This window comes from Durio zibethinus, chromosome 27 (genome assembly GCF_047325235.1).
Source record: "Durio zibethinus cultivar Kanyao isolate XHJ-2024 chromosome 27, ASM4732523v1, whole genome shotgun sequence".
Taxonomy (NCBI): Eukaryota; Viridiplantae; Streptophyta; class Magnoliopsida; order Malvales; family Malvaceae; genus Durio; species Durio zibethinus.
Window position 1 is genome coordinate 3,073,009 of NC_143188.1, and position 23,835 is coordinate 3,096,843.

At 35.4% G+C, this 23,835-nt stretch overlaps 1 protein-coding gene across 1 annotated transcript; it reads left to right on the forward strand.

Moving 5' to 3' along the window:
* The first annotated feature begins 20,852 nt into the window (after nt 1–20,852).
* LOC111279339 (uncharacterized) lies at nt 20,853–22,019 on the forward strand. Its single transcript, XM_022866353.2, has one exon. The coding sequence runs from the start codon at nt 20,877–20,879 to the stop codon at nt 21,783–21,785; it is 909 nt and encodes a 302-aa protein (XP_022722088.2). The 5' UTR covers nt 20,853–20,876; the 3' UTR covers nt 21,786–22,019.
* The last annotated feature ends 1,816 nt before the right edge of the window (nt 22,020–23,835 follow it).

Here is a 23,835-nt window from a genome sequence, read left to right on the forward strand (position 1 = left end):
AACCTCAAAACTCTTCAAAATCTCTTAAACTAAAAGCTTTCTTTTTTTTTGTTCAAAATTCTTTTGTGTTATTATTATTATTTTTTTGGCTTTGTGGTGCTGTGGTTCCCCAGTTAGGGATGTTGATTTTTTTTTTGCTTTTTGGTTAATGACAGTGGGATTGACATTGTAAAATGTTTCGGTTGAAGGTGTTTGGATTTTTTTTTGTTGTGTTTTTTTTTAGCGCTTTATTGCGTATGGGTAGGTTGGTGTTGGGTTGCTTAACAAGAAGGGTCAAATAATGGTGGTTGTGAAAGAAGATTTTGGTTCAAAGTGATGATAATGAATCAATTGTTGAAGGTGAGTCATTGGTGGAAGGTTTAATGTTTGTTCTATTGTAATTGTGAGTAGGTTGAGCTGTGTGTGGCAAAGTTTGGTGATAATTGGGTTTGGGTGGCGGTTCAGGTGGAAGTGGTGAAAATTGTAGTCTACTATTTGGTGAATGACTGAGGCTTTTATAATGGAGTTGGCTTTGTGGGCTTCGAAAGCTGGTGAAATCGTGGCTAAACTTTGGTGTAGGTGAGTGATGGCTAGGTTATGGTGCAGACGAATGGGGCTATGGTAGGTGCGGGTAAAAGCTTGGTTATGGTGCTAGAGGTTGATCACAGTAATGGTGATTTTGAGTAGTGGTGGCAGGTTCTTTTATGGTTCAAAAGGGGTTTCGGTTGTTTTTTTTTTTTTTGTATGGATTTTAGTAGGTTGTTGTGATGGTTTAAGGCATGAAGGGATGGTGGTACTTTTGATTATAAGGAATAAGGGATAGTGGATTCTGGTTACCCAGGTTCAATTATGGGTATGGGATTTATTTTTTTTGGTTAATGGCCAATAGGGGCTTTTTTATTTTTACTGTGTTGTGCTTTGATGGTAGCCTCAGGTAAGGATGGGATGTTTCCATTGAAAGTAAAGAGTGTAAAGATGGGTTGTATAAGAGCTAATGATAGAGCTCATGGGATTTTCTCGCCAATTTTCTACTGTTTATTTTTTCTCCCTTCCCCAATCCCCTGTGGATCTTTATCTTTGTCCATTTTATTAGCAACTAGAGACTAGGATAAGTTTACTATCTTTGTTTTGAAATGTAGATTCATAAATTTGGACCTTTGTGGTGTGGGAAATGAAGGTTGCTTAGCTCTGGAATGTTTGCTGAATTGGAATTAGAGGTGAATAGGTGAAATTTGGGGAAAAATACAAATTGCTAAGAATGGTGAGATAGTTAGAGGGAAGATCTAAGAAAGCTTGTCTGCCATGTAGACCAAGTTTCAGGCTTTTTTTTTGTGTTTATCAATTAATAAAAATAATTAAATTTTAAAAACTAAAATTGGGCCTTAAAATGTTAAACTTTAAAATTTGGGTTTTAAAATCTGATCTTGGATTTGATCCAATTTTAAATCAACCCAAATTAAATTGGATCAAATTTTAATACATGCCAAAAGAATTTTAAAATAATAAAGCCCAAATAAGCCCAATAAGACATATCCAATTAAAGTGCTCAAATAAGCCCAAATCAAAGTGTTCAAATCAAATATAAAAATTAAACAAACTCGAATCTATTCCAGACAAAATTAAGTGTCTATATCTTTTTCATAAGTTTAAAAGTTAATACTCACTTTATATTTATGAAGCTCCATTACTTGATCACTAAAATTTTTATTTACTAAAAACTCTTACCCGTTAAGAATATTTATTCTTAATAAATAACTAATTCTTTAATTAATAGAATTTTATTGAAATTCAAATTGACTTCCAATTAGAATTTGAGTCAATTTCTAATAAATCTTCAGCTTAACACAAATTTTACTACAACATTAATCTTCAAATAATCTGGACTACAAATAATTGAATCAGTGTTGACTCCACCCAATTCAAAGAAGATGATTAATACTTATATACAGCCAAATCAATTTTACCTGGTTGACTTCACCTGTAACTAACATCTTATTACAACATATTGTCATAACGTCTAGATCCGGGGATCTATCGCTAGACATTGACTTTTAAGGAGTCGTCACCAATCTTTTTTTATCTAGGTGCGATCGACCACCTAAAGAATCTGTCCTTTCAAGGAACACCTAAGTTTAAGGGTCCCTAAAAGAATAGGTTCAGGTCTACTAACCAGAATAAGGTTCGAAAGTTCGGTTACGTGTGAGGAAGGTTATAGCACCCTCACAACGCCCATCAAAAGATGGTACCAACTTAAATTTGTGTTATCCAAAAGCCTTAAAATTTTACCAAGTAATTAATTATTGAAAATGTTTCTCAATTGACTTTAATACTTTTAGCAAAAAATTGAGAAAATTCCCTCACCTCAAGAGTATGCAAGAAAAACTACTATTTCACTTGCAAAGGCTCCGTCGTCGGATTAGTTAAAGAAAAATCAAAATAAAAAATCAAAATAGAAAGGAAGGAAAGGATGATTGTTCTTGTGTAGGTAAAATTGATATTTTCAACTTTTTCCCAAAAATATTTTTTTGGAAATTTATTTTTAAGGTAAATTAATATCTTCAACTTTTCCTCAAAAATATTTTTTTGAAACTTTGATTTCCAAGGAAAATTGATACTTTCAACTTTTCCTCAAAAATCCCTTTTTTGAAAATTTATTTTTAAGGAAAATTGATACTTTCAACTTTTCCCTAAAAATACTTTTTTTTTTGAAACTTTGATTTCCAAGGAAAATTGATACTTTCAACTTTTCCTCAAAAATCTCCCTTTTTTTTTTTGAAAATTTATTTTTAAGGAAAATTGATACTTTCAACTTTTCCCTAAAAGTATTTTTTGGAAATTTATTTTTAAGCAAAATTGCTACTTTCAACTTTTTCCCAAAAAGGTTTTTTTGAAAATTTATTTCTTTAAGGAAAATTGATACTTTCAACTTTTCCCTAAAAATATTTTTTTTTGGAATTTTTTATTTTTATTTAAAGACAATAGAATAAAAATAAATAAATAAAATAAAATAAAAAGAAATAAAGAAAAGTAAAATAAAAAATAAAAAATAAAAAAAAAGATAAAAAGAATATTAAATAAACCTAATCTAATAAATAAAAAAAATAAAATAAACAAATAAACAAAGAAATAAAAAAAAATCAAAGAAAAAAAAAACCCGGAGCGGCTCGGATCGCGATTCGGCTCAAGGAAGAAAAAACGGCTCGACGAAGCGGCTTGGGAGCTCGGCTCGGCTCGGCTTGGCTCGGATGGGGGAAGGCACGCGTGGGTCAGGAAGCGGGCTGACGCTCGAGTCGGGTCGGATCTCGGCAAAGCGCGCTGATCCTCTGCGTTACTTAAGGCCAAAACAACGTCATTTTGAGAGGGTATAAAAGGCACTTTCCTCTGTTTTTCGACAGAACGCTCTTCCCCTCTCTCTCTCTTTTTCTTTTTTTTCTCTCCCTTCTCTTTAAAAGCTGAAGAATATCGGTGGAATTTTCTTCCGATTCTAGAAAATGTCACCGAAATCTAGAAATTTCGTCGGAGGTTTACCGGAAGTTGGCCGAAAGATCACCAGTTTCTGGGATTCTTCGTCAGAAACTGGGCAGGTCACCGAAAACTTCAAGGTTGATCGGAATTTTCTCCGAAAAATTCAAACTTCGCCAGAAAATGCAATCGAAATCTGGAATTTTCCAGAAATTCCCAGAAAAAAAATTTCAAAAAATTCCCAAAAAATTTCAAAAAATTCACAAAAAATTTTTAATGATTCCTAGAACTTTCTTAAACCTTTTTTTAGCCTTCTATACTCTTCTCTACGACTTTTTCTCTCGAATCAGTAGCTCTGACTCACTGTTTTCTTCTTGCATCTGTTCCAAGGGTCCTTTATATAGGGATTGATCAGGAGTTTCTGATCAATCCCAATTCCTCTTTGGACGAAAATTCAATCTTTGAATCCAATCTGGACTCTCTTGATTGAATTCCCCTTCACAGTGGGATTCTTCAACTTTTAATCCCAACCCTAAAAAAAAAAAGAATAATGATAATAATAATCGGTAAAATCAGATAAAAAAATCAGATAAAATTAACAGATAATTTAAAAGAAATAATAAAAAATAAAATAAGATAAACCCAAAAATATATTACAAAAAAATAATAATAATAATATAATAATAAATATATAACTATATAAATAAAATACATATAAATCTATTCTAAATAAAATAAATAAATAAATACAGATATACATATATTAATACATAATAATAATAATAAATAAATAAATACAAAAGAAAAAAGAAAGAAAAAAAATAATACAGGATAAAAATTGAATTGGGCATTACCCATTTGGGCCAGGCCCAATTAATCAGGCCTGGACCCAGTTGGGTGTCTACAGCTGCCCCTCTTTGCACATTTTTTGTGAAACAAAAATTGCGTAAAGACGTGGACACCCAATCAAGACTCAGCTCAACATTGTCATTTTTTGTTTTTTTGTGTTTTTTTTGTTTTTTTATTTTTTTGTTTTTTTTTTTACCAAAGCTCCTCTAAACAGAGGCTCAACGACTTTGAGAAACATAAATTGCTCCTCTAAACAGAGGCACCACAACTTTGAAAATAAATTGCTCCTCTAAACAAGGGCACCACGACTTTAAAAATAAATTGCTCCTCTAAACAGAGGCACCACGACTTCGGAAAGTAAATTGCTCTTCTAAACAGAGGCACCACGACTTTGAAAAGTAAATTGCTCCTCTAAACAGAGGCACCACGACTTTGAAAGTAAATTGCTCCTTGACAATCATGTCCAAAGGAGTTTGAAAGTTGTGTTTGAAGGAATTTCAGGAGATTATGCCCAAAGGTCTTATAAATCAACCCTGATACCAAAAGACATCCTATTTCAAGGATTAGGAACTTACCTGACAAGCTTTTTCTTTTTCAGTTTTGCAAAATATCTTCATATCTGTCTTCTCCATGTGAGATGTTGGAACACCCTTGCTTCTTGAATTTATACACTATACTTTCCTGAGAGTAGTGTATGCTATGCAAATGCATATGAATTTCAATGCATGTTATGCAAATGTTGGCCAAATAATTCCTATTCAATGTATGGTACTCAAGTTTTTCAAGCTCTTTTTTTTTTCTTTCTTGGGTGTCAAGCCCTTTGATTCCTCAAGGATCCAATTGCACTGCACTTCTAAGATCGAACCAGTGTAGCTCTTAATTATTTCTTCCATTCATATTCTTCCTATAACAAAAAATCTCTTCCCAAATTCAATGTCCTAATCAAGAGCTGAACATCTCGATTTTGCCTTTATCACTCTTGATTTATTCAATGTAATGTAAAAATCTTTTTATGTTGTTATTCATTCATCAATCATTATTTCAAACTCAAAAAGTGAGAATGCATTTGCACATTTCTTTCATTGTGGGGTAATAAGAAGAAAGGGATATGAATGGTAGGGAAACAGTTATCAGAAAAAGGCCCAAAGAATGAAATAAAATGCTTTTTTATTAGCAAAATATTGGCAAACTTTGGCCAAGAAAGAATTACAAGGATAGGTATAGGGACAAAGCCTAAAATGAACAATAAGATAATCATGATAACACATCTCAAAGTTTTTCTCTGAAAACTCAACCCTCTAATGTATTTAACAACTTGGAACTTTTTTGAATTTGCTAACTTTCATATCAGTGGACTTTCAAATTCGATGCTATATTCTCCTTATCTAAGCCGCCTTTTCAGGTTTTCAACTTAGACAAACCCCTTATGACTCAAACCGCCCTTTTATGGTTTTCGCCTTGAGTTCTCCTTTTTCAATCACTTTTTCATTTTTTTCTTTTTTTTGTTTTTTTTTCATTTTTTTTCATTTTTTCATTTTTTCATTTTTTCATTTTTTTTTAATTTTTTTTTCAAGCATAGTACTTCTTCACAACATCAGAATTTATAGGATGGGGTAAATCATTTCCATCCATCTCAGTCAGTATCAATGCTCCACCCGAAAATGCCCGTTTCACCACATACGGCCCTTCCCAACTCGGGGTCTATTTTCCTCTACTATCGTGCTGGATTGGGAGAATTTTTTTCAAAACAACTCTCATTCTCGAAAGCAATGGGGTCGAATCTTCTTATCATGAGCCCTCATCATTCTTCTTTGATACAGCTGACCATGGCACAGTGCAGCCAATCTCTTTTCTTCTATGAAATTTAACTGCTCATAACGCTTACGAATCCATTCGACTTCTTCCAACTCGACTTCTTTTAAGACTTTCAAAGAGGGAATCTTTACTTCCACTGGTAGTACAGCCTCCATCCCATACACCAAAGAAAACGGGGTTGCCCCAATAAAGGTGCGAACTGACGTTCGATATGCATGCAATGCGAATGGTAACTTCTCATGCCAATCTTTGTAAGTCTCGATCATTTTTTCCAAAATCCTCTTTATGTTCTTATTGGCTGCCTCAACTGCCCCATTTATTTTCGAACGGTATGGTACCGAGTTATGATGCTTGATCTTATATTGAGCACATATTTCTTGCATCATCTTACTATTTAGATTCTTGGCATTGTTTGAAATGATTTTCTCCGGAAGTCCATATCTACAGATGATCTCCTTTTTTATGAACTTACAAACCACGGAGTGTGTCACATTTGCATATGAAGCTACTTCTACCCATTTTGTGAAGTAATCTATCATCACAAAAATGAATCTGTGCTTGTTAGAAGCCTTTGGGGTGATTGGACCAATGACATCCATGCCCCACATTGAAAATGGCCATGGTGGTGCCATAACATGTAAAGCAGACGACGGAGCATGAATCTTATCAGCATATATCTGGCATTTATGGCATTTACGAGCATAGTTAATGCAATCATTCTCCATCGTCAACCAGTAATATCCTGCTCTCATAATCTATCTTGCCATCATATGTCCACTAGTATGTGCCCCACATATTCCATCATGCACCTCTTCAATGATTTTTTTGCTTCAGTCTCATTTACACACTTTAATAGTACTTGATCCTTGCTTCTTTTGTAAAGGATATCCCCATCCAGGAAAAAGCTCATAACCAATCTTCGGATGACCCTTTTATCATTTTCTGTTGCATGAACTGGATACTACTGATCCTTGACATACTGTAAGATGTCATAATACCAGGGTTTTCCATCTTTTTCCCCCTTTACATTAGAATAATACACTGGTATATCCTTAACATCTAACTTGATAGGTTGAATGTCGGTATTATCATTAATTCGAATCATTGCAGCCAGAGTAGCCAATGCATCAGCAATCACATTCTCTTCTCGGGGTAAGTGATCAAACTGGACATTTTCAAATTATTTTGTCAACTCTAGAATATACTTATGATATGAAACGAGTTTTGAGTCTCTCGTCTCCCATTCTCTTTTCAACTGATATATGATTAGAGCTGAGTCTCCAAACACTTTCAGTACTTTTACTCTTCTATCTATAGCAGCTTGTAGGCCCATGACACATGCCTCATACTCAGCGATATTATTTGTGCAATTGAAATTTAACCTCGCTGTTACAGGGTAGTATTGTTCTTCTGGAGAAATCAGAATTACCCCAATTCTATGCCCCAAGGCATTAGCAGCTCCATCAAAGTACATTCTCCAACATTTTTCTTCATGCTCCCTTTCTTCCAGTTGGGAAATAGTCATCAAGTCTTCATCAGAGAATTCTAGCTTTATCGGTTCATACTCTTCAGCAGCACGATCTGTAAGAAATTCTGCTATAGCGCCCCTTTTTATTGTTTTTTGGCTCACGTATATAATATCGTATTCCGAGAGCATTACTTGCCATCTAGCGATTCTTCCAGACAAAGAAGGCTTCTCGAAGATATACTTAATGGGATCCAGTTTCGCTATGAGCCACGTAGTATGGTAGAGCATGTACTGTCTGAGTCTTTTGGCAGTCCATGTTAATGCACAACACATTTTCTCTAATGAAGAATACTTGGATTCATACTCCGTGAACTTTTTACTCAGATAGTAAATAGCTCTCTCCTTTCGACTAGTCTCGTCTTACTGCCCCAGCATACATCCCATCAAATTTTCACATACAGTTAGGTATAAGATTAAAGGCTTCCCTGAAACATGTGGCACCAATACTGGAGGGTTTGATAAATATTGCTTAATTTTATCAAACGCTTCTTGACATTTTTCATTCCATTTTCCAGGATTATCTTTACGGAGAAGCTTAAATATGGGATCACATTTATAAGTAAGTTGAGAGATGAACCAAGAAATGTAGTTCAATCTCCCCAGAAAACCTCAAACTTCTTTTGGTGTGCTGAGAGGTGACAAATTCTGGATGGCCCGTATCTTATCGGGATCGACTTTAATTCCTCTTTCACTGTCCACAAAGCCTAGCAACTTCCCTGACTTTACCCCAAAGGTGCACTTGGCTGGGTTTAACTTGAGCTGAAATTTTCTCAACCTCTCGAATAACTTTCTGAGGCTGGTGACATGATCTTCATCCTCACAAGACTTTGCAATCATATCATCTACATACACCTCAATCTCTTTGTGCATTATGTCATGGAAGAGTGTTACCATGGCTCTTTGATAGGTTTCCCAGCATTCTTTAACCCAAAAGGCATGACTTTGTAACAGAAGGTTCCCCACATGGTCACAAAAGTAGTCTTTTCCATATCATCTGCAACCATCTTTATCTGATTATATCCTGAGAAACCATCCATAAAAGAGAAAATCGAATGCTTAGCTATGTTATCTACCAGTGTGTCAATATGAGGCAAAGAAAAGTTATCCTTTGGGCTAGCCTTATTCAAGTCCCGATAGTCCACACACATTCGTACTTTTTCATCTTTCTTAAGAACTGGGACTATATTGGCTACCCATTTTGGGTACTTAACCACTTGTAAAAAACCTGCATCAAATTATTTCTTCACCTCCTCTTTAATCTTTAGCAGTATTTCGGGCTTTATCCGTCTCAGTTTCTGCTGAATTGGCTTACATTCTAGCTTTAGGGGCAATCTGTGCTCCACTATCTCTGTGCTCAATCCTGGCATATCCTAGTAAGACTAAGCAAATATATCTACAAATTCTCGAAGTAGGTCTGCCAATCGTTGCCTATCTTCAGCTGAAAGTGAAGTGCCTACTCTAACCTCTTTCTTATTTTCTTCATTTCCCAGATTCACTAAGTCCACTACCTCTTGATGAGGCTCAATTGGCTTATTTTCTTGCTCAATCATCCTCATTAGGTCCGGAGACATAACATATTCTTCAAAATTCTCTTTATTATCAAGTTCATCAGTATTAATCGAATTCTCAAAGCTAACCTCTTTATTATTATCATGATTATCTTCATGTTCATTTAAAGACCTGAAATTGAATGAAATGGGATATGTTGGCAAGATGTGCTTGGAAAGATGGAAATAATGAGGGCATAAGAAGAAATGAATGAAAATGCATCCTTTTTATTTTTTATTAAAAATAATAAATGATGAATGGCCCAAAAAAAAGATCACCCCATAGCCTTGGGCAAAAGCTATTGAGATGTTACAATTACATTGTGTCAAAATCAAAAGTCAAAGGCATTTTGATGGTACTCCAATTGTTCAGCTCATAATCTGGTGGACAAAGGTGAACCCACTCCTCTTGATTAACCCTCACTTCATCTTCAACAGCATTAATGGCTAACTGGGCAAAATCGTCTTCCACACTTTTCCTTGCATCTGGGTTCATGAATCCTCCAGGTCTGAAGGTTTCATATAAATATGGGATAAACATCAATCTTGGTGTCTTTCTTGATGGCCTTCTTTTGACTTCCCACTCTGCCATCTCATAGCCTAGGCCCACCCTGTCGCTATTGTCCGTTATTGTCGGAGGTTCTTTAATTCCTTGTAAATTTTTGCGTAGCCCAAGTCTTGGATACCAGCCTTTGTTGATGATTTGGCTCACCACTATCTTTGAAAAAGGCTGACTTTGAAATCCTTCACCTACAGTATTGACCAATTCAAAAGACCGATAGGAGCATTCCAATGAATTTCTTCGGCAGCCTCTACATATGGAGTGTTCAATGGTTGAGTCACCAACATGTCTTTCTCTCCAACTACTACTACCAATTGACCTTCTACATTGAACTTGATTTTTTGATGCAAAGTAGAGGGCACAGCTCCTGCCATATGAATCCATAGCCTTCCTAACAGACAGCTGTAGGATGGAGAGATATCCATCACTTGGAATTTTATATTGAAGGTGCATGGCCTAATTTGTAAAGGTATTTCAATATCCCTCAAGACTTCTTTTTTGATCCCATCAAAGGCTCTCACAATCATCTGACTATCCCTCATATGAGAATAATCAATGGGTAGCCTTGCCAAAGTTGACATAGGCATGACGTTGATAGTAGAGCCATTATCGATAAGGATCTTGGCTATGATATGGCTCTTGCACTTGACTGTGATATACAGAGCCTTGGCATTTCTTTTTCCCTCCAAAGAAATCTCATCATCACTGAATGAAATGTGATTTGGCATAACTAGATTTTCAGCCAAGTGGTTCACATATTCAACAGACACGTTATGTGCCACGTATGCCTGATTCAACACTTTCAACAAGGTATTTTGGTGTGGCTCTGAGTTTAGCAACAGTGATAATAATGAGATTCGAGCTGGCATTTTATTCAACTGTTCCACAACTGAATACTCACTATATTTTACCAGCTTCAGGAATTCACAAACCTCCCTTTCTGATACTGGCTTTGGCTGATCTTCTTTAGGCTCTATCTTTGGATTATTTTATCTTTCTCCTTCTTTAGCCTTATCTCTTCTAGCCTTATCTAGCATTTCTGGGGTGTAACATCTACCACTTCGAGTAATGCCTCCTACACCAGTAATATTAGAAGCATCGACTTTGGAGACCTCTTTTTTTTGTCCTTGAACTACAGTGTCACAGCCATATCTCCAGGGTACAACTTTATCATCTTTATATGGAAAAGGAGTTAAGACTTTAAAAGTTATTGGCCTAGGAAGGAGTTTGTCTATGACTGACTTTGGTTTGTTCCCACACTGAATTGTCACAGGTTTAGGAAACAACTTTTCAGGCCTATCAGTCATGCACACCTCAGCATTTTTCAAGCCTTCTTTTTTTTCATAGACCTCCATCTGATATGAATCCAAGAGTTTTTGCACCTCTTGGTGAAACAGCTCACAAGTCTTAATGGAATGGCCCATTGCCCCACTATGATACTTACAACTAGTACCAACTATATATGCTCCATGATAGCTGTGTGGACTTACCAATTGTATCATGTCTGCTCTTCGTAAGATATCGAACAGTTGACCGAGAGGTGTCTTAATATCTGCCACTTTCTTCTTCACATGGCGCTCCTGTTCTTCACCTATAGCATTCACATTGTGATTCGACAAAGGATTGCCACTAACATTTGGCGCAGTCATCCCTCTAGTGTCAAAACAAATCATCCCATCCTTGATTAATCGTTGCACTTTGTGTTTCAGGGTAGTGCAATTTTCGGTAGAGTGACCAGCAATCCCATAATGGTAGTCACAATGGGCAGTGAGATCATACCACTTAGGGTAAGATGGCTTGAGGGGTTCCAATTTACTTGGAGCAATTAGGTGACTATTGTAGAGCTCCTTATATAATTCCGTATAAGTCATTGGAATTGGGTCAAAAACAGGTTTCTCACGAGTGGTACGTTGCTCCCGCGAGCCACCAACAGGGTTAGTTGGGAGATTTTATGGTTTTGAGGTAGGTTGAATGTTAGGATTGTACATGGTATTTTGGGGTTTATAAGATGTTTGGGGGTATGGTGGTTGTGTAAATGGTTGGTATGGGTGAAAGGAAGTATTATTTACAACATGGTGATATGGCTGATATTCTGGTGGTGGATAGGGTGAATAACCCCTAAGTTGCTGTCTATCAAAGCTCACAGCCTGAGCTTCAGTTTCTTTTTTCTTCGGGACTCTTTTGCTAGATGCTTCATTTCTTTCTAGGTTGCCATTCTTGATGGCGCTTTCAATGATTTCTCTCGAGATTACCATATCGATAAAATTTTTTGTTGCATTCCCTATCATCTTTTCATAATAGGGAGGTTTTAAAGTGTTAACAAATAGCACTGTAGTTTCTTTCTCTGTCAGAAGAGGCTGTACTTGAGAAGCAATATCTCTCCACCTCTGGGCATACTCTTTAAAGGACTCGTTTGACTTTTTCTCCAAATTTTGCAAAGACAAACGATCTGGGGCCAAATCGATGATATGTCGATATTGACTGATAAGGTCATGTATCATATCGCTCCAAGAGCGAATGCGAGTCCTGTCCAGCTGAACATACAATCTGGCCGTAAAGCCAGTAAGACTGTCCTAGAAAACATGCATCAATAGTTTCTCATCATGAGCATGAGCTGTCATCTTCCTGCAATACATGGTGATGTGGGTTTTGGGGCACTTTGTACCGTCATATTTTTTAAATTTCGGTACTTTGAACTTATGGGGGATAACCACATCGAGAACTAGACAGAGTCCAGCAGCATCAATTGACCCATAAAAGCTAAATCCTTCCACAGCCCTTAGCCTTTGCTCTAGTATGCTAATCTTGGAACTTTCTTCAGCTTCCACTCTCATCTTTTTCTTCTCCTTTTCTTTTAAATCATCTAGATCAAGAATTGGTTCTGCTGCCTTTTCAATGAAGACAGGATTTATATAGCTGTTATACTACCTTAGGTTGAAAGTTGATGGCATTCCAGGATATGTTGAATATGCGAAGTGTTGTGACGGGACTTCTTAGGCAGACTGGGCTTGAGGTGGGCCAAAACTTGGAGGGTACAAAGGGTCAGCCACTTCTTGCTGGCTTGTACTTCCTTCAACTCTTTTTCCTTTATTCATGTTATTAAGAGCTTTCAGAATCTTGCTTAGCTCACTTTCAATCTTTTCCTGGGCTTTTTCTATATTTTCAAATCTTGGGGAATTTTTTTGCTCCATTTGCCTTGCTCTAAATCTTGTGTGGAATCGATGGGCAGGGTTTTCGCTAGATGGAGCTATCCTGAGACCTTGAGTACCATATCTCAGAATTAGTAAATTTACATGATCATCATATGGTTACTTTGTTAAATGTAATGAATGAGAATGCAATGAATGAAAAATACATGTATGCAAAGAACATTTGCCTTAAAACGGTATTCAACTAAAAAAATTTCATTTATTCCAAAAAACTTTGATCTACATTGAGTTTATCATCCTAGAATTATAGCCATAAAATTGTTTGATATGTTCATACTGGGCCTTGGCTTCTTCTATGAAGTTCAAGAGACGCTGTCCATGTTCTCCTATTGGGGCCACCATTTGTCTTAATGCCTCTGCCTCTTCCACCATCTCTCTTGCCTTACGCACCCCTTTATGAATTTGGGTTGTTAAGTGCTCAATGTATTTCTGCCTCCCTAGGTTCTCTCTTTTACCACACCAGACTTGGTATGATAATTTTCTATGTTCTCTAACCAATGAGCAATGTGGTCTCCTTGTTCATCCAACCTTTGACTTAGCCCGCTCAAATAACTGTTTAGCATGTTAATTTTTGCCTGTGCTTCGGTACTTTCTTCTTTCAATTCGGCATACTCTTGCTTCAGTCTTGTGTTTTCCTCAGTCAGCTCGACAATGGTTATCTCTTTGGCCCTTTCTCTTACATATAGCCTCTTATGCTCCTGGTGTAACCTTGCTAGATCTTCAGTAGCTGTATCTCGTTCTCTAGCAATCTTATGAACTTTAACTTCATAATTTTTAGCTCTACCTTTCCACTGGGTTTTTTCTTCTTGAAGTTCTTGATTCTCTTTCTTTAACTTGATCTTTTCAAATTCAAATTCTTTTGTTGCCAGCTCTAACTTTGATGGTGTCTCTTCAAGTTTTTCTTCTGTTGGTGGTTGAGAGATTTCATAAGTGAATACCATTTCTTGTCTTCTCTTTGTTCTCCAAACCAAGTAACCTGGAGTGACTTTTTCAGTGAATGGTCCAGGACTCACTCTTTGGGGATTTTTCCATGCTTTGATCATTTCATTCATCCTCTGAAATGCTTTAGGCTCACTGTAAGAGAAATCTAACTGATAAAGCCCATAAGTCATAGGAATGAACTGTTCTCCTCCCAATTGCCTCCTCACTAGGAGTGGTGCATAATTCGTCACTCCTCATAAATCCAGAAGCGGAACCACTGTACTATCCCCACATTGGTATAACATAAGCTCACGATTCATCCATGGGGCTAACCATCTTACCTTGGCACTTTCTAATTTTTGTAAGAAAGTTATCCATTCTTGTTTAGACTTTCGCTTTGACCACCCACTTTTGCATAATTCTTTGATCGAAAAATGATTACGGATATAAATCTTCGAGAAAGCACCATTTCCTTGTTCAAAATGGCTTTTCATCCACACGTACAATAACTGTATGCATCCTATAAAGCGCCCTCCATTTCGACGATAATAACTCAAAGATCTGATAGTCTCTACTAATATTACCGTTGAAGGATTACAGCCATTGATCACACTCTCAAAGAAATCAACCATTGCTATCTCAATATGTCCCAAAACCTTTGGAAAGATTACCAGTCCGTATATAGCCAAGGCAAATATGTCTAACCCCCGTTCTTCATTGACGTGTTGCATCAAAAACTCATGAAAGAACTTCCAAGGTAGGCAAACCTGTTCTTGTTTCTTCTTTGTATGAGAATCCACAACTTCTTTGTCTATCCCCATGAGTTGAGCCAGACTTTTACGAAATCCTAACTTATGTTTTTTGACATATATCTTGTCAGGAGTCTTTAGATGCAAACTCAATAAGATCGAATATTCTTCTATGGTAGGGGTCATATAAGTTTCATTAAAGATGAAACACCTGTATGCAGGATCCCAGAATTGTGTTGCAGCTCTAATTAGTTGATCATCAACAGCCACTGCTAGAAGGTGTGCTACATGCCCATGTTTCTGGCAAAACTGTTCTTATCTTGACGGACTCATCTTCTTCCAGATATCCACTAAATCTTCTAAATTGTTCTGTTTGAGGAGGATAGATGTTTCTTGAGACAGAGTAGACTCATACCCAATTGGCAAGCAATCTCTCATTTTCAGTTGAGTCTTTTCTGACAGGGCCCTTACTTCATTAGGTGTCCCACAGGGTGCTAATACTGATGAAGAGCAAACTAAGCGTTCATTGGTGTCCATGAAAAAAATTTGTTGAAGATCATTTTTCAGGCAAATGTTCTTTATGCAACTTTATGATATGCGCATGAACTAATGTAAAAGAAAAAAAAAAGGTTAGTATACCCAGAAAAAGAATAAATAACTAAATAAATTTAAACATCACACAAAGTAAAAGGGATGAATCCTATGCTTTTGGTTAATTCTATCAGAGAAGAGTGATGGCTCTATCTATGGGTTAGGCACTCTTAAAGTTCACTATATGCGATTTTAGGGTCAAAGTCTAAAGGTCCTCAAATTGTTCCTTACATCCTTGTCCATCACAGACTAGTAAGGCACCCTAATCCTCACCCATTACAGGCTACAAGCGAAAAAGGTTCAATTTGAGTAGGAGTATTTCGCTAGCCACTACGGAGGCATTAGACCTCACGAAAGCAATAGGTACTTTACTCCCTCCTAGAGGGACGGAGCTCAGGTGTAGAGCTCGTGTTTGCACATGCACATGAATGACATAATTAACAAAGTAAATAAACATGAATGACTAATAACACATATATACAACAAGGTTTAATTTTATTAGGCTTTTGGATAACACAAATTATTTGCTGGCCTAACTCTCAAAGTCCCCAGCGGAGTCGCCAAGCTGTCATAACGTCTAGATCCGGGGATCTATCGCTAGACATTGAATTTTAGGGAGTTGCCACCAATCTTTTTTTATCTAGGTGCGATCCGCCACCTAAAGAATCTGTCCTTTCAGGGAACACCTAAGTTTAAGGGTCCCTAAAAGAATAGGTTCAAGTCTGCTAACCAGAACAGGGTTCGGAAGTTTGGTTACGTGTGAGGAAGGTTATAACACCCTCACAACGCCCATCAAAAGATGGTACCAGCTTAAATTTGTGTTATCCAAAAGCCTTAAAATTTTATCAAGTAATTAATTATTGAAAATTTTTCTCAATTGACTCTAATACTTTTAGCAGAAAATTGAGAAAATTCCCTCACCTCAAGAGTATGCAAGAAAAACTACTGTTTCACTTGCAGAGGCTACGTCATCGGATTAGTTAAAGAAAAATCACAAATCAAAAATCAAAATAGAAAGGAAGGAAACGATGATTGTTCTTGTGTAGGAAAAATTGATATTTTCAACTTTTTCTCAAAAATATTTTTTTGGAAATTTATTTTTAAGGAAAATTAATACCTTCAACTTTTCCTCAAAAATATTTTTTTGAAACTTTGATTTTCAAGGAAAATTGATACTTTCAACTTTTCCTCAAAAATCCCTTTTTTGAAAATTTATTTTTAAGGAAAATTGATGCTTTCAACTTTTCCCTAAAAATACTTTTTTTTTTTGAAACTTTGATTTCCAAGGAAAATTGATACTTTTAACTTTTTCTCAAAAATCTCCTTTTTTTTTTAAAAATTTATTTTTAAGGAAAATTGATACTTTCAACTTTTTCCCAAAAATGTTTTTTTGGAAATTTATTTTTTAAGAAAAATTGATACTTTCAACTTTTTCCTAAAAGTATTTTTTGGAAATTTATTTTTAAGGAAAATTGCTACTTTCAACTTTTCCCCAAAAATGTTTTTTTGGAAATTTATTTTTAAGAAAAATTGATACTTTCAACTTTTCTCCAAAAATATTTTTTGGAAATTTATTTTTTTAAGGAAAATTGATACTTTCAACTTTTCCCTAAAAATATTTTTTTTGGAATTTTTTATTTTTATTTAAAAAAAATAGAATAAATAAAAATAAAATAAAAAGAAATAAAGAAAAGTAAAAAAATAAAAAATAAAATAAAGATAAAAAGAATATTAAATAAACCTAATCTAATAAATAAAAAAAATAAAAAAAACAAATAAACAAAGAAATGAAAAAAAAATTCAAAGAAAAAAAAAAAACCTGGAGCAGCTCGGCTCGGCTCAAAGAAGAAAAAAGGGCTCGGCGAAACGGCTTGGGAGCTCGGCTTGGCTCGGAGGGGGGAAGGCACGCGCAGGTCAGGAAGCGGGTCGACGCTCGGGTCGGGTCGGATCTCGGCAAAATGCGCGGATCCTCTGGGTTACTTAAGGCCAAAACGACGTCGTTTTGAGAGGGTATAAAAGGCACTTCCCTCTGTTTTTCGGCAGAATGCTCTTCCCCTCTCTCTCTCTTTTTCTTTTTTTCTCTCCCTTCTCTCTAAAAGCTGAAGAACACCGGTGAAATTTTCACTGGATTCTGGAAAATGTCACCGGAATCTGAAAATTTCTTCGGAGGTTTGTCGGAAGTTGGCCGAAAGATCATCGATTTTTAGGATTTTTCACCGAAAATTGGGCAGGTCACCGCAAACTTCAAGGTTGGCCGAAATTTTCGTCGAAAAATTCAAACTTCGTCGAAAAATGCAACCGGAATCTGGAATTTTCCAAAAATTCCCAGAAAAAAAATTTTGAAAAATTCCCAAAAAATTTCTGATGATTCCTAGAACTTTTCTAAATCTTTTCTTAGCCTTCTATACTCTTCTCTATGCCTTTTCCTCTCGAATCAGTAGCTCTGGCTCACTGTTTTCTTCTCTGTTTTTGCATTTGTTCCAGGGGTCCTTTATATAGGGATTGATCGGGAGTTTCTGATCAATCCCAATTCCTCTTTGGACGGGAATTCAATCTTTGAATCCAATCTGGACTCTCTTGATTGAATTCCTTTTCACAGTGGGATTTTTCAATTTTCAATCCCAGCCCTAAAAAAAAAAGAATAATGATAATAATAATAATCGGTAAAATCAGATAAAAAAATCAGATAAAATTAACAGATAATTTTAAAAAAATAATAAAAAATAAAATAAGATAAACCCAAAAATATATTACAAAAAATAATAATAATAATATAATAATAAATATATAACTATATAAATAAAATACATATAAATCTATTCTAAATAAAATAAATAAATAAATACATATATACATATATTAATACATAATAATAATAATAAATACAAAAATACAAAAAAAAAATAATACAGGATAAAAATTGAATTGAGCTTTATCCATTTGAGTCAGGCCCAATTGATCTAGGCTTGGACCCAGTTGGGTGTCTACACATATCTTTTCTTACATGTCTCAGATCTTATAAATACAATCTACAACAACAAATCCTCTTCTACAATCGACCTAGAAAACCTAACAACAATCAAGCATTGGACCTTATTTCTTATGCATCGAATGATAAAAGAAAAATCCGATCAAGAAGATAGCTACATACATGGAGTGCACGAACAAATCAAATGCATTTTTCTTTATTTATTTGCATTAGGCAAAGGATATAAAACAAAAACAAAAAGCTTATTTTCAGGAGAGGAAACTTCTGGGTTATGAGACATGCAGACTACACACCTCCAATAAATGAATTTCCAGTTGAAGCTGTCTACTTGTTGGCCTCATATTTGAAGGATAATGTATGGTTCTGACTACATCAGGATCTCGATGAAACATGTTATGAGCTTTTTCTATGGAAAAGTCCACAATCATTTTTTTTTGTTTTTTTTGTTTTTGAAATTGAACAAATATTATTTGTACATAGAATTCTGTTTTTCTATGCACACTCTGTTTTGGCTTCATACATGTTGAGTTCATAGTTGATATATAATCAATAAATAAATTTTATATTTATAGTAAATCAAATGATATTATTTTATTAATAAATAAATATTAATTTTTAAAATAAATTATACAAAAAATTAATATTAATTAAAAAATTTATTTATTAATAAAATAATATCATCTGATTTATTTATTAATGAAATAATATTATTTGATTTATTATTAATTTATAAAATTTATATATTGATAATGTATCGAATTTATTATGAAAACATTGGAAGAATAATTTGGATCCATATTTAGCTTATAAAATGGGTTTTGTTCTTCAAGACGAGAAATCATTATAAAATGGGTTTTGTTCTTGAAGCTCTGAACCATCAATGATGTCTCCATACGCTTGTTTGTGTTGATTATACAAAACCAACTCAACATGAGCACAAACAAAACAACCCATTCCAGGGCACTTGCCTCTACCGACTAAGAAGCCAGTGCCAAGAACCTCATTTCCGAAGCCTCGTCAAGGAGAAAAGCCACCAATTCTTTCTTTTGGCTTTTTGACTTCAAGAAACCATCAAGTTCAAAGAGATTTGTTGTCTTTTCGTGCATGGAGATTCGGTTGGTGGAAACAGGCATCACCAAAGTCACAGAAATAAAAAACAATAATAATGCCAATACTGATACTCAATCATGCATTTTAAACATTTTGTTCCTTCAAGGCCAAAGCTACATAATAATTGGATAAGCTACCACTTTAACGTTCATCTAATTTTCAAACATGTTCAACAAAAAGGTCATGTAGGTTTTGAAAATGCTATTTCTCTCACATGAAAACATTGTTGAGGACTTTCTGCGTACAAAGGTCAAGAGATTAACAGTCATTTTGATCGAATTGCCTGTTATTTTGATTTTAGATTAGAATATACTAACCAAATATTGTACCCCCTCTAGTAGTGTAGACAAATTCATTATCGCAGAGAGATTTGAAAATAAAAAGAGTTTGGGGTGGCCAAGAAGACACCGACTGAGAAGATTGATTTAGGGTCTGTAAACACCATTATACCAAGGTTACTCCGCGCCCCACACCACCACAAAAGCTAGGCCGTTTCCAACCTCAACTTAAAAGTAGCTAAAAATTAGCGTCTTCTCGCCTATGTGGGATAGACAATTCTGGGTTATCTCACCGTTTCACGAGATTGTTGCGTTAAAGCTCACAACATAGAGTAAATTTTCCTCCTCAATTGAATTGAACCATTCAAATAAGTTAGTAGAAGCCTCTGTAATGTGTCCTCGAGTTTGCCTGTGGTTTTAGTGCTAAGCTACTGATACACCTCTAAGTGATATAAAAGGGAAAAAGAGATCGAAAAAAATTACATGCAATGATAATGAAAGAAAGCTGTTTCTGGAACTTAGTCAGCTAAGGTACAGTTAACAAGAAGGTTAAAATACTACTTCTAAAGTCAATCAAGATCATTAGATGCAAAAATAAGTTTAATTTCCAAGTGCTAACTAGACAGAATTTGGTAACTGAAAACAAAATAGAAAGAGAAAAAGGGTATTCATCATCAGTATCAACCTCTCTTATAGGCTTTGTTTTGGTATAGCTCTGCCATTATATCTGAAATTAGTAAGAATGTTTGCAATCCAGAAGAACGTTTGCTGTCATCAAAACATTTCTGTTATTTTTCTTGTAACAGTCAAATAATTTGCTAACAAATGAGTAACTTATTGGTAGAATGCTGAACTCTTAATTTCAATTTGATAGCTTACAAGAGATTAAACCTTTCATGATATTACAAGATGTGCAATTTTATCCTAGGGGATTATTTAAAAAAACTCTCTTCACTTCGAGTTTCTTGTTGAGATATTTTCATGCCTCAAGCTTCTTATCTATGTAAGGATGGACTGTTGAGCATAAATCAAGGAATAAGAATCAAATATAGCAGCTAAAACCACCATTTTATAATCTTCTTCATTCATGAATAAGGCGTTGCATCATACTCCAAAATTTCAACTAAGTGGGACCTTAACCCTATTACATTTATGAATTAATAAAAGATTTACAGATCTAGCTAACTACTTGGTAAGGTATGAAACAAGAGATATTGTTGACAAATAGGCTCCCTTACCATTATAAAAAGCATTTCTCATTGCACCATCGAAAGACAGAGCTCAACGATGTCTCTTACACGCTTGCTAGTATTGCTCCTTGGAGTGGTGATTCTCACCACTCCCTCCCTTGGTACCTACGAGTCACCCAACTATGGGAAACCACCTACTCCTGTCTACAAACCTCGGGAGGTGAAGCCACCACCAATTTACGAACCTCCAAAGAAACCAGAACCTAAGCCACCCAAGCCTCCTGTCTATGAACCTCCAAAGAAAGAGAAGCCAGAGCCTAAACCACCTAAGCCACCAGTCTATGAGCCTCCTAAGAAGAAGAAGCCAGAACCAAAGCCACCTAAGCCCCCAGTTTATTCACCTCCAAAGAAAGAGAAGCCAAAACCCAAGCCGCCAGTTAATGAACCTCCAAAGAAGCCGCCAGTCTATGAACCTAAGCCACCAAAGCCACCAGTTTATGCACCTCCAAAGAAAGAGAAGCCAGAACCCAAACCACCAGTGTATGAACCTCCAAAGAAGCCTCCAGTGTTTGAACCTAAGCCACCAAAGCCACCAGTTTATGCACCACCAAAGAAAGAGAAGCCAGAACCCAAACCACCGGTGTATGAACCTCCAAAGAAACCTCCAGTGTTTGAACCTAAACCACCAAAGCCACCAGTTTATGCACCACCAAAGAAAGAGAAATCAGAACCCAAACCACCAGTATATGAACCTCCAAAGAAGCCACCAGTATATGAACCTAAGCCACCAAAGCCACCGGTTTATACACCTCCAAAGAAAGAAAAGCCAGAACCCAAGCCCCCAGTCTATGAACCTCCAAAGAAGCCGCCTGTATATGAACCTCCCAAGAAAGCACCAGTATATGAACCTCCAAAGAAACCACCAGTATATGAGCCACCTTACGGTCACCATCCAGGACATCCTCCATTGGAGAAGCCCCCGTCACCTAGTCATCCGAACAACTAAACTACTATGGCTATATAAATAGATCAATACTTATAAATAAAAGCTGCTGTCAACTCATATTCTATTACCTTGTATGTCATGTGATGTTTTCTTGTTTGTCATGTATTATGAGAGACCACTAGCGAGGATGCTCGTATCAGCACTCTTTGAAATGTCTATTCTATATCTTCTTGTTGCTCCAAGAGCATTTTCTGGTTCAACTTATATACGAAATGCCAATTGCAGGAGTGTTTATCACAGATCAAATTTCTTGTATTCTCATGCATGTGCATGCCTTTTTGGCCATCCAAAATAGCTCCAGAACTCAACTTTTCTTATGTTTTCAGTACGTGCATGGAGAAAATAGTGGTAGATATGTTGGTCTAAGATAACAAAAGTAAATCTGAGCAATGATGACGGTTACAATGACAAATCTTCTAGCATTTGTCATACATATGAACTAGAAAGGAAAAGAAAGCCATCACCTTAAGAAAATTGGCTAGCAAACTATGCAATTTCATCTCTATCAATGTTTTTCAATATTGCTTTAATCTGACTAATTTCACCCTCCTTTAAATTTTGCCATCAACCAGTAAAAGTAAAAGAACAGGGGTGTATTCGACTCTGGCTAGTCTTGACTACTAAATTGTCTTCTGTATATACCCAACTGTAGGGACCTTATCCGGGCAAGGTACCCAGCCCTCACCATCGTGTTTGAGGATATGCTGACAAATCCCTCCTTGTTATATAATTAGAGGTTTAAAGGGGCTAAAAAAGTTTGGAGTCAATGTCACAGGCAGGACCTCATATATCTACAAATATCGAGTATTTGAAATCAGCCTTTAACTTAGATTTGCTTCTAATGTTTGTTCCTTTTCTATTTTCAAAAGCTATATATCTACCTGCCCAAGATCTATGTCTTAAACCACAATCTAGTGTATCCCTTGATGTTAGTTCGTGTATTGAGTCTTGAGCTTGTTTGACACACTGAATTATAAAAGAACAAGCTTTGTTTTTGTTGAATGATAGGAAGAGTCAAGCAAGCATTAATGTGGATTAGCAAACTTGCTCCTACATATTAATGCAAATTGTGATTAAATTTCATTAGAACAGGATGTAAATAAATGCTTTCTTTTCTTCATGCATTTCAAGTTTTCTATTTTCTAGCACGGTTAATTGTGGTCCTGAGACCAATATGATTACCCGCGAAGGAAAGTTATGTATTTATCTTTCATCAATAGATTCCAGGTGATGGAAAATGATTGGCAAAACCAGTAAAACGGTGTGCTATGCTTGACAGTTTAGTTTATCAGTCAGTTTCTTTTTTCTGGCACTGACAGACACATTTGACATCCAGCTCTGGCTTTCATGAAACGAGGAAATATGCCTTTTGGTCATATATTTCCAAGTTCAAATTGATTGAAGATGATGCTACTAAGATATTATTACAGTAATCGGAAAAGCTCAATTTGGTGGAGTAAAGCATGCTGCACATACATTTAAAGCTTCCTAACAACTCATTTATCTTATTCACAAGTCTGCACCTAATTTGACCATGTTCCTATATTCTTTAATGCTGTTTTGACCTTGAACTACTAGTTTTTGTAATCCTTGACGGTTCGACTTAATGGTTGTAAGCGAAGAGGCATTGAGGTGACGTAACATATAATAAACTGGGAAGAGATAACATGCAAAAGTAACAAGCAATAGTAGTACAATAGAGTACCAATTTTGATTTGATGTTATGTATCTAACATAAAATCAATTATAAGTGAAGGAGTTAATTTGAATAGAAAATTGTAAAATACTTAATATTTAATATACATGAAATGACGAGAAAAAATTTCTCCAGTACTTAAAAATAGTGAAACTTTTCATTGTTTTATTTAAGAGTAATAAATATACTTCCAACTAAATGGCTGAAATTTAATAATTTTAAATGAAATATAAAAATAAATAAAAATTAATTAAAAAGATAAAAATAATTTCAATAAATATTCATTATATATTTAATTAAAAATATATTTATTACCCCAAATAAAACAGTGTAAACTTTTACTGATTTTTAAGA

Excerpts from the sequence above, each read along its gene's own strand:
- LOC111279339 (XM_022866353.2), top strand. The coding sequence starts at position 20,877 with ATGTCTCTTACACGCTTGCTAGTATTGCTCCTTGGAGTGGTGATTCTC.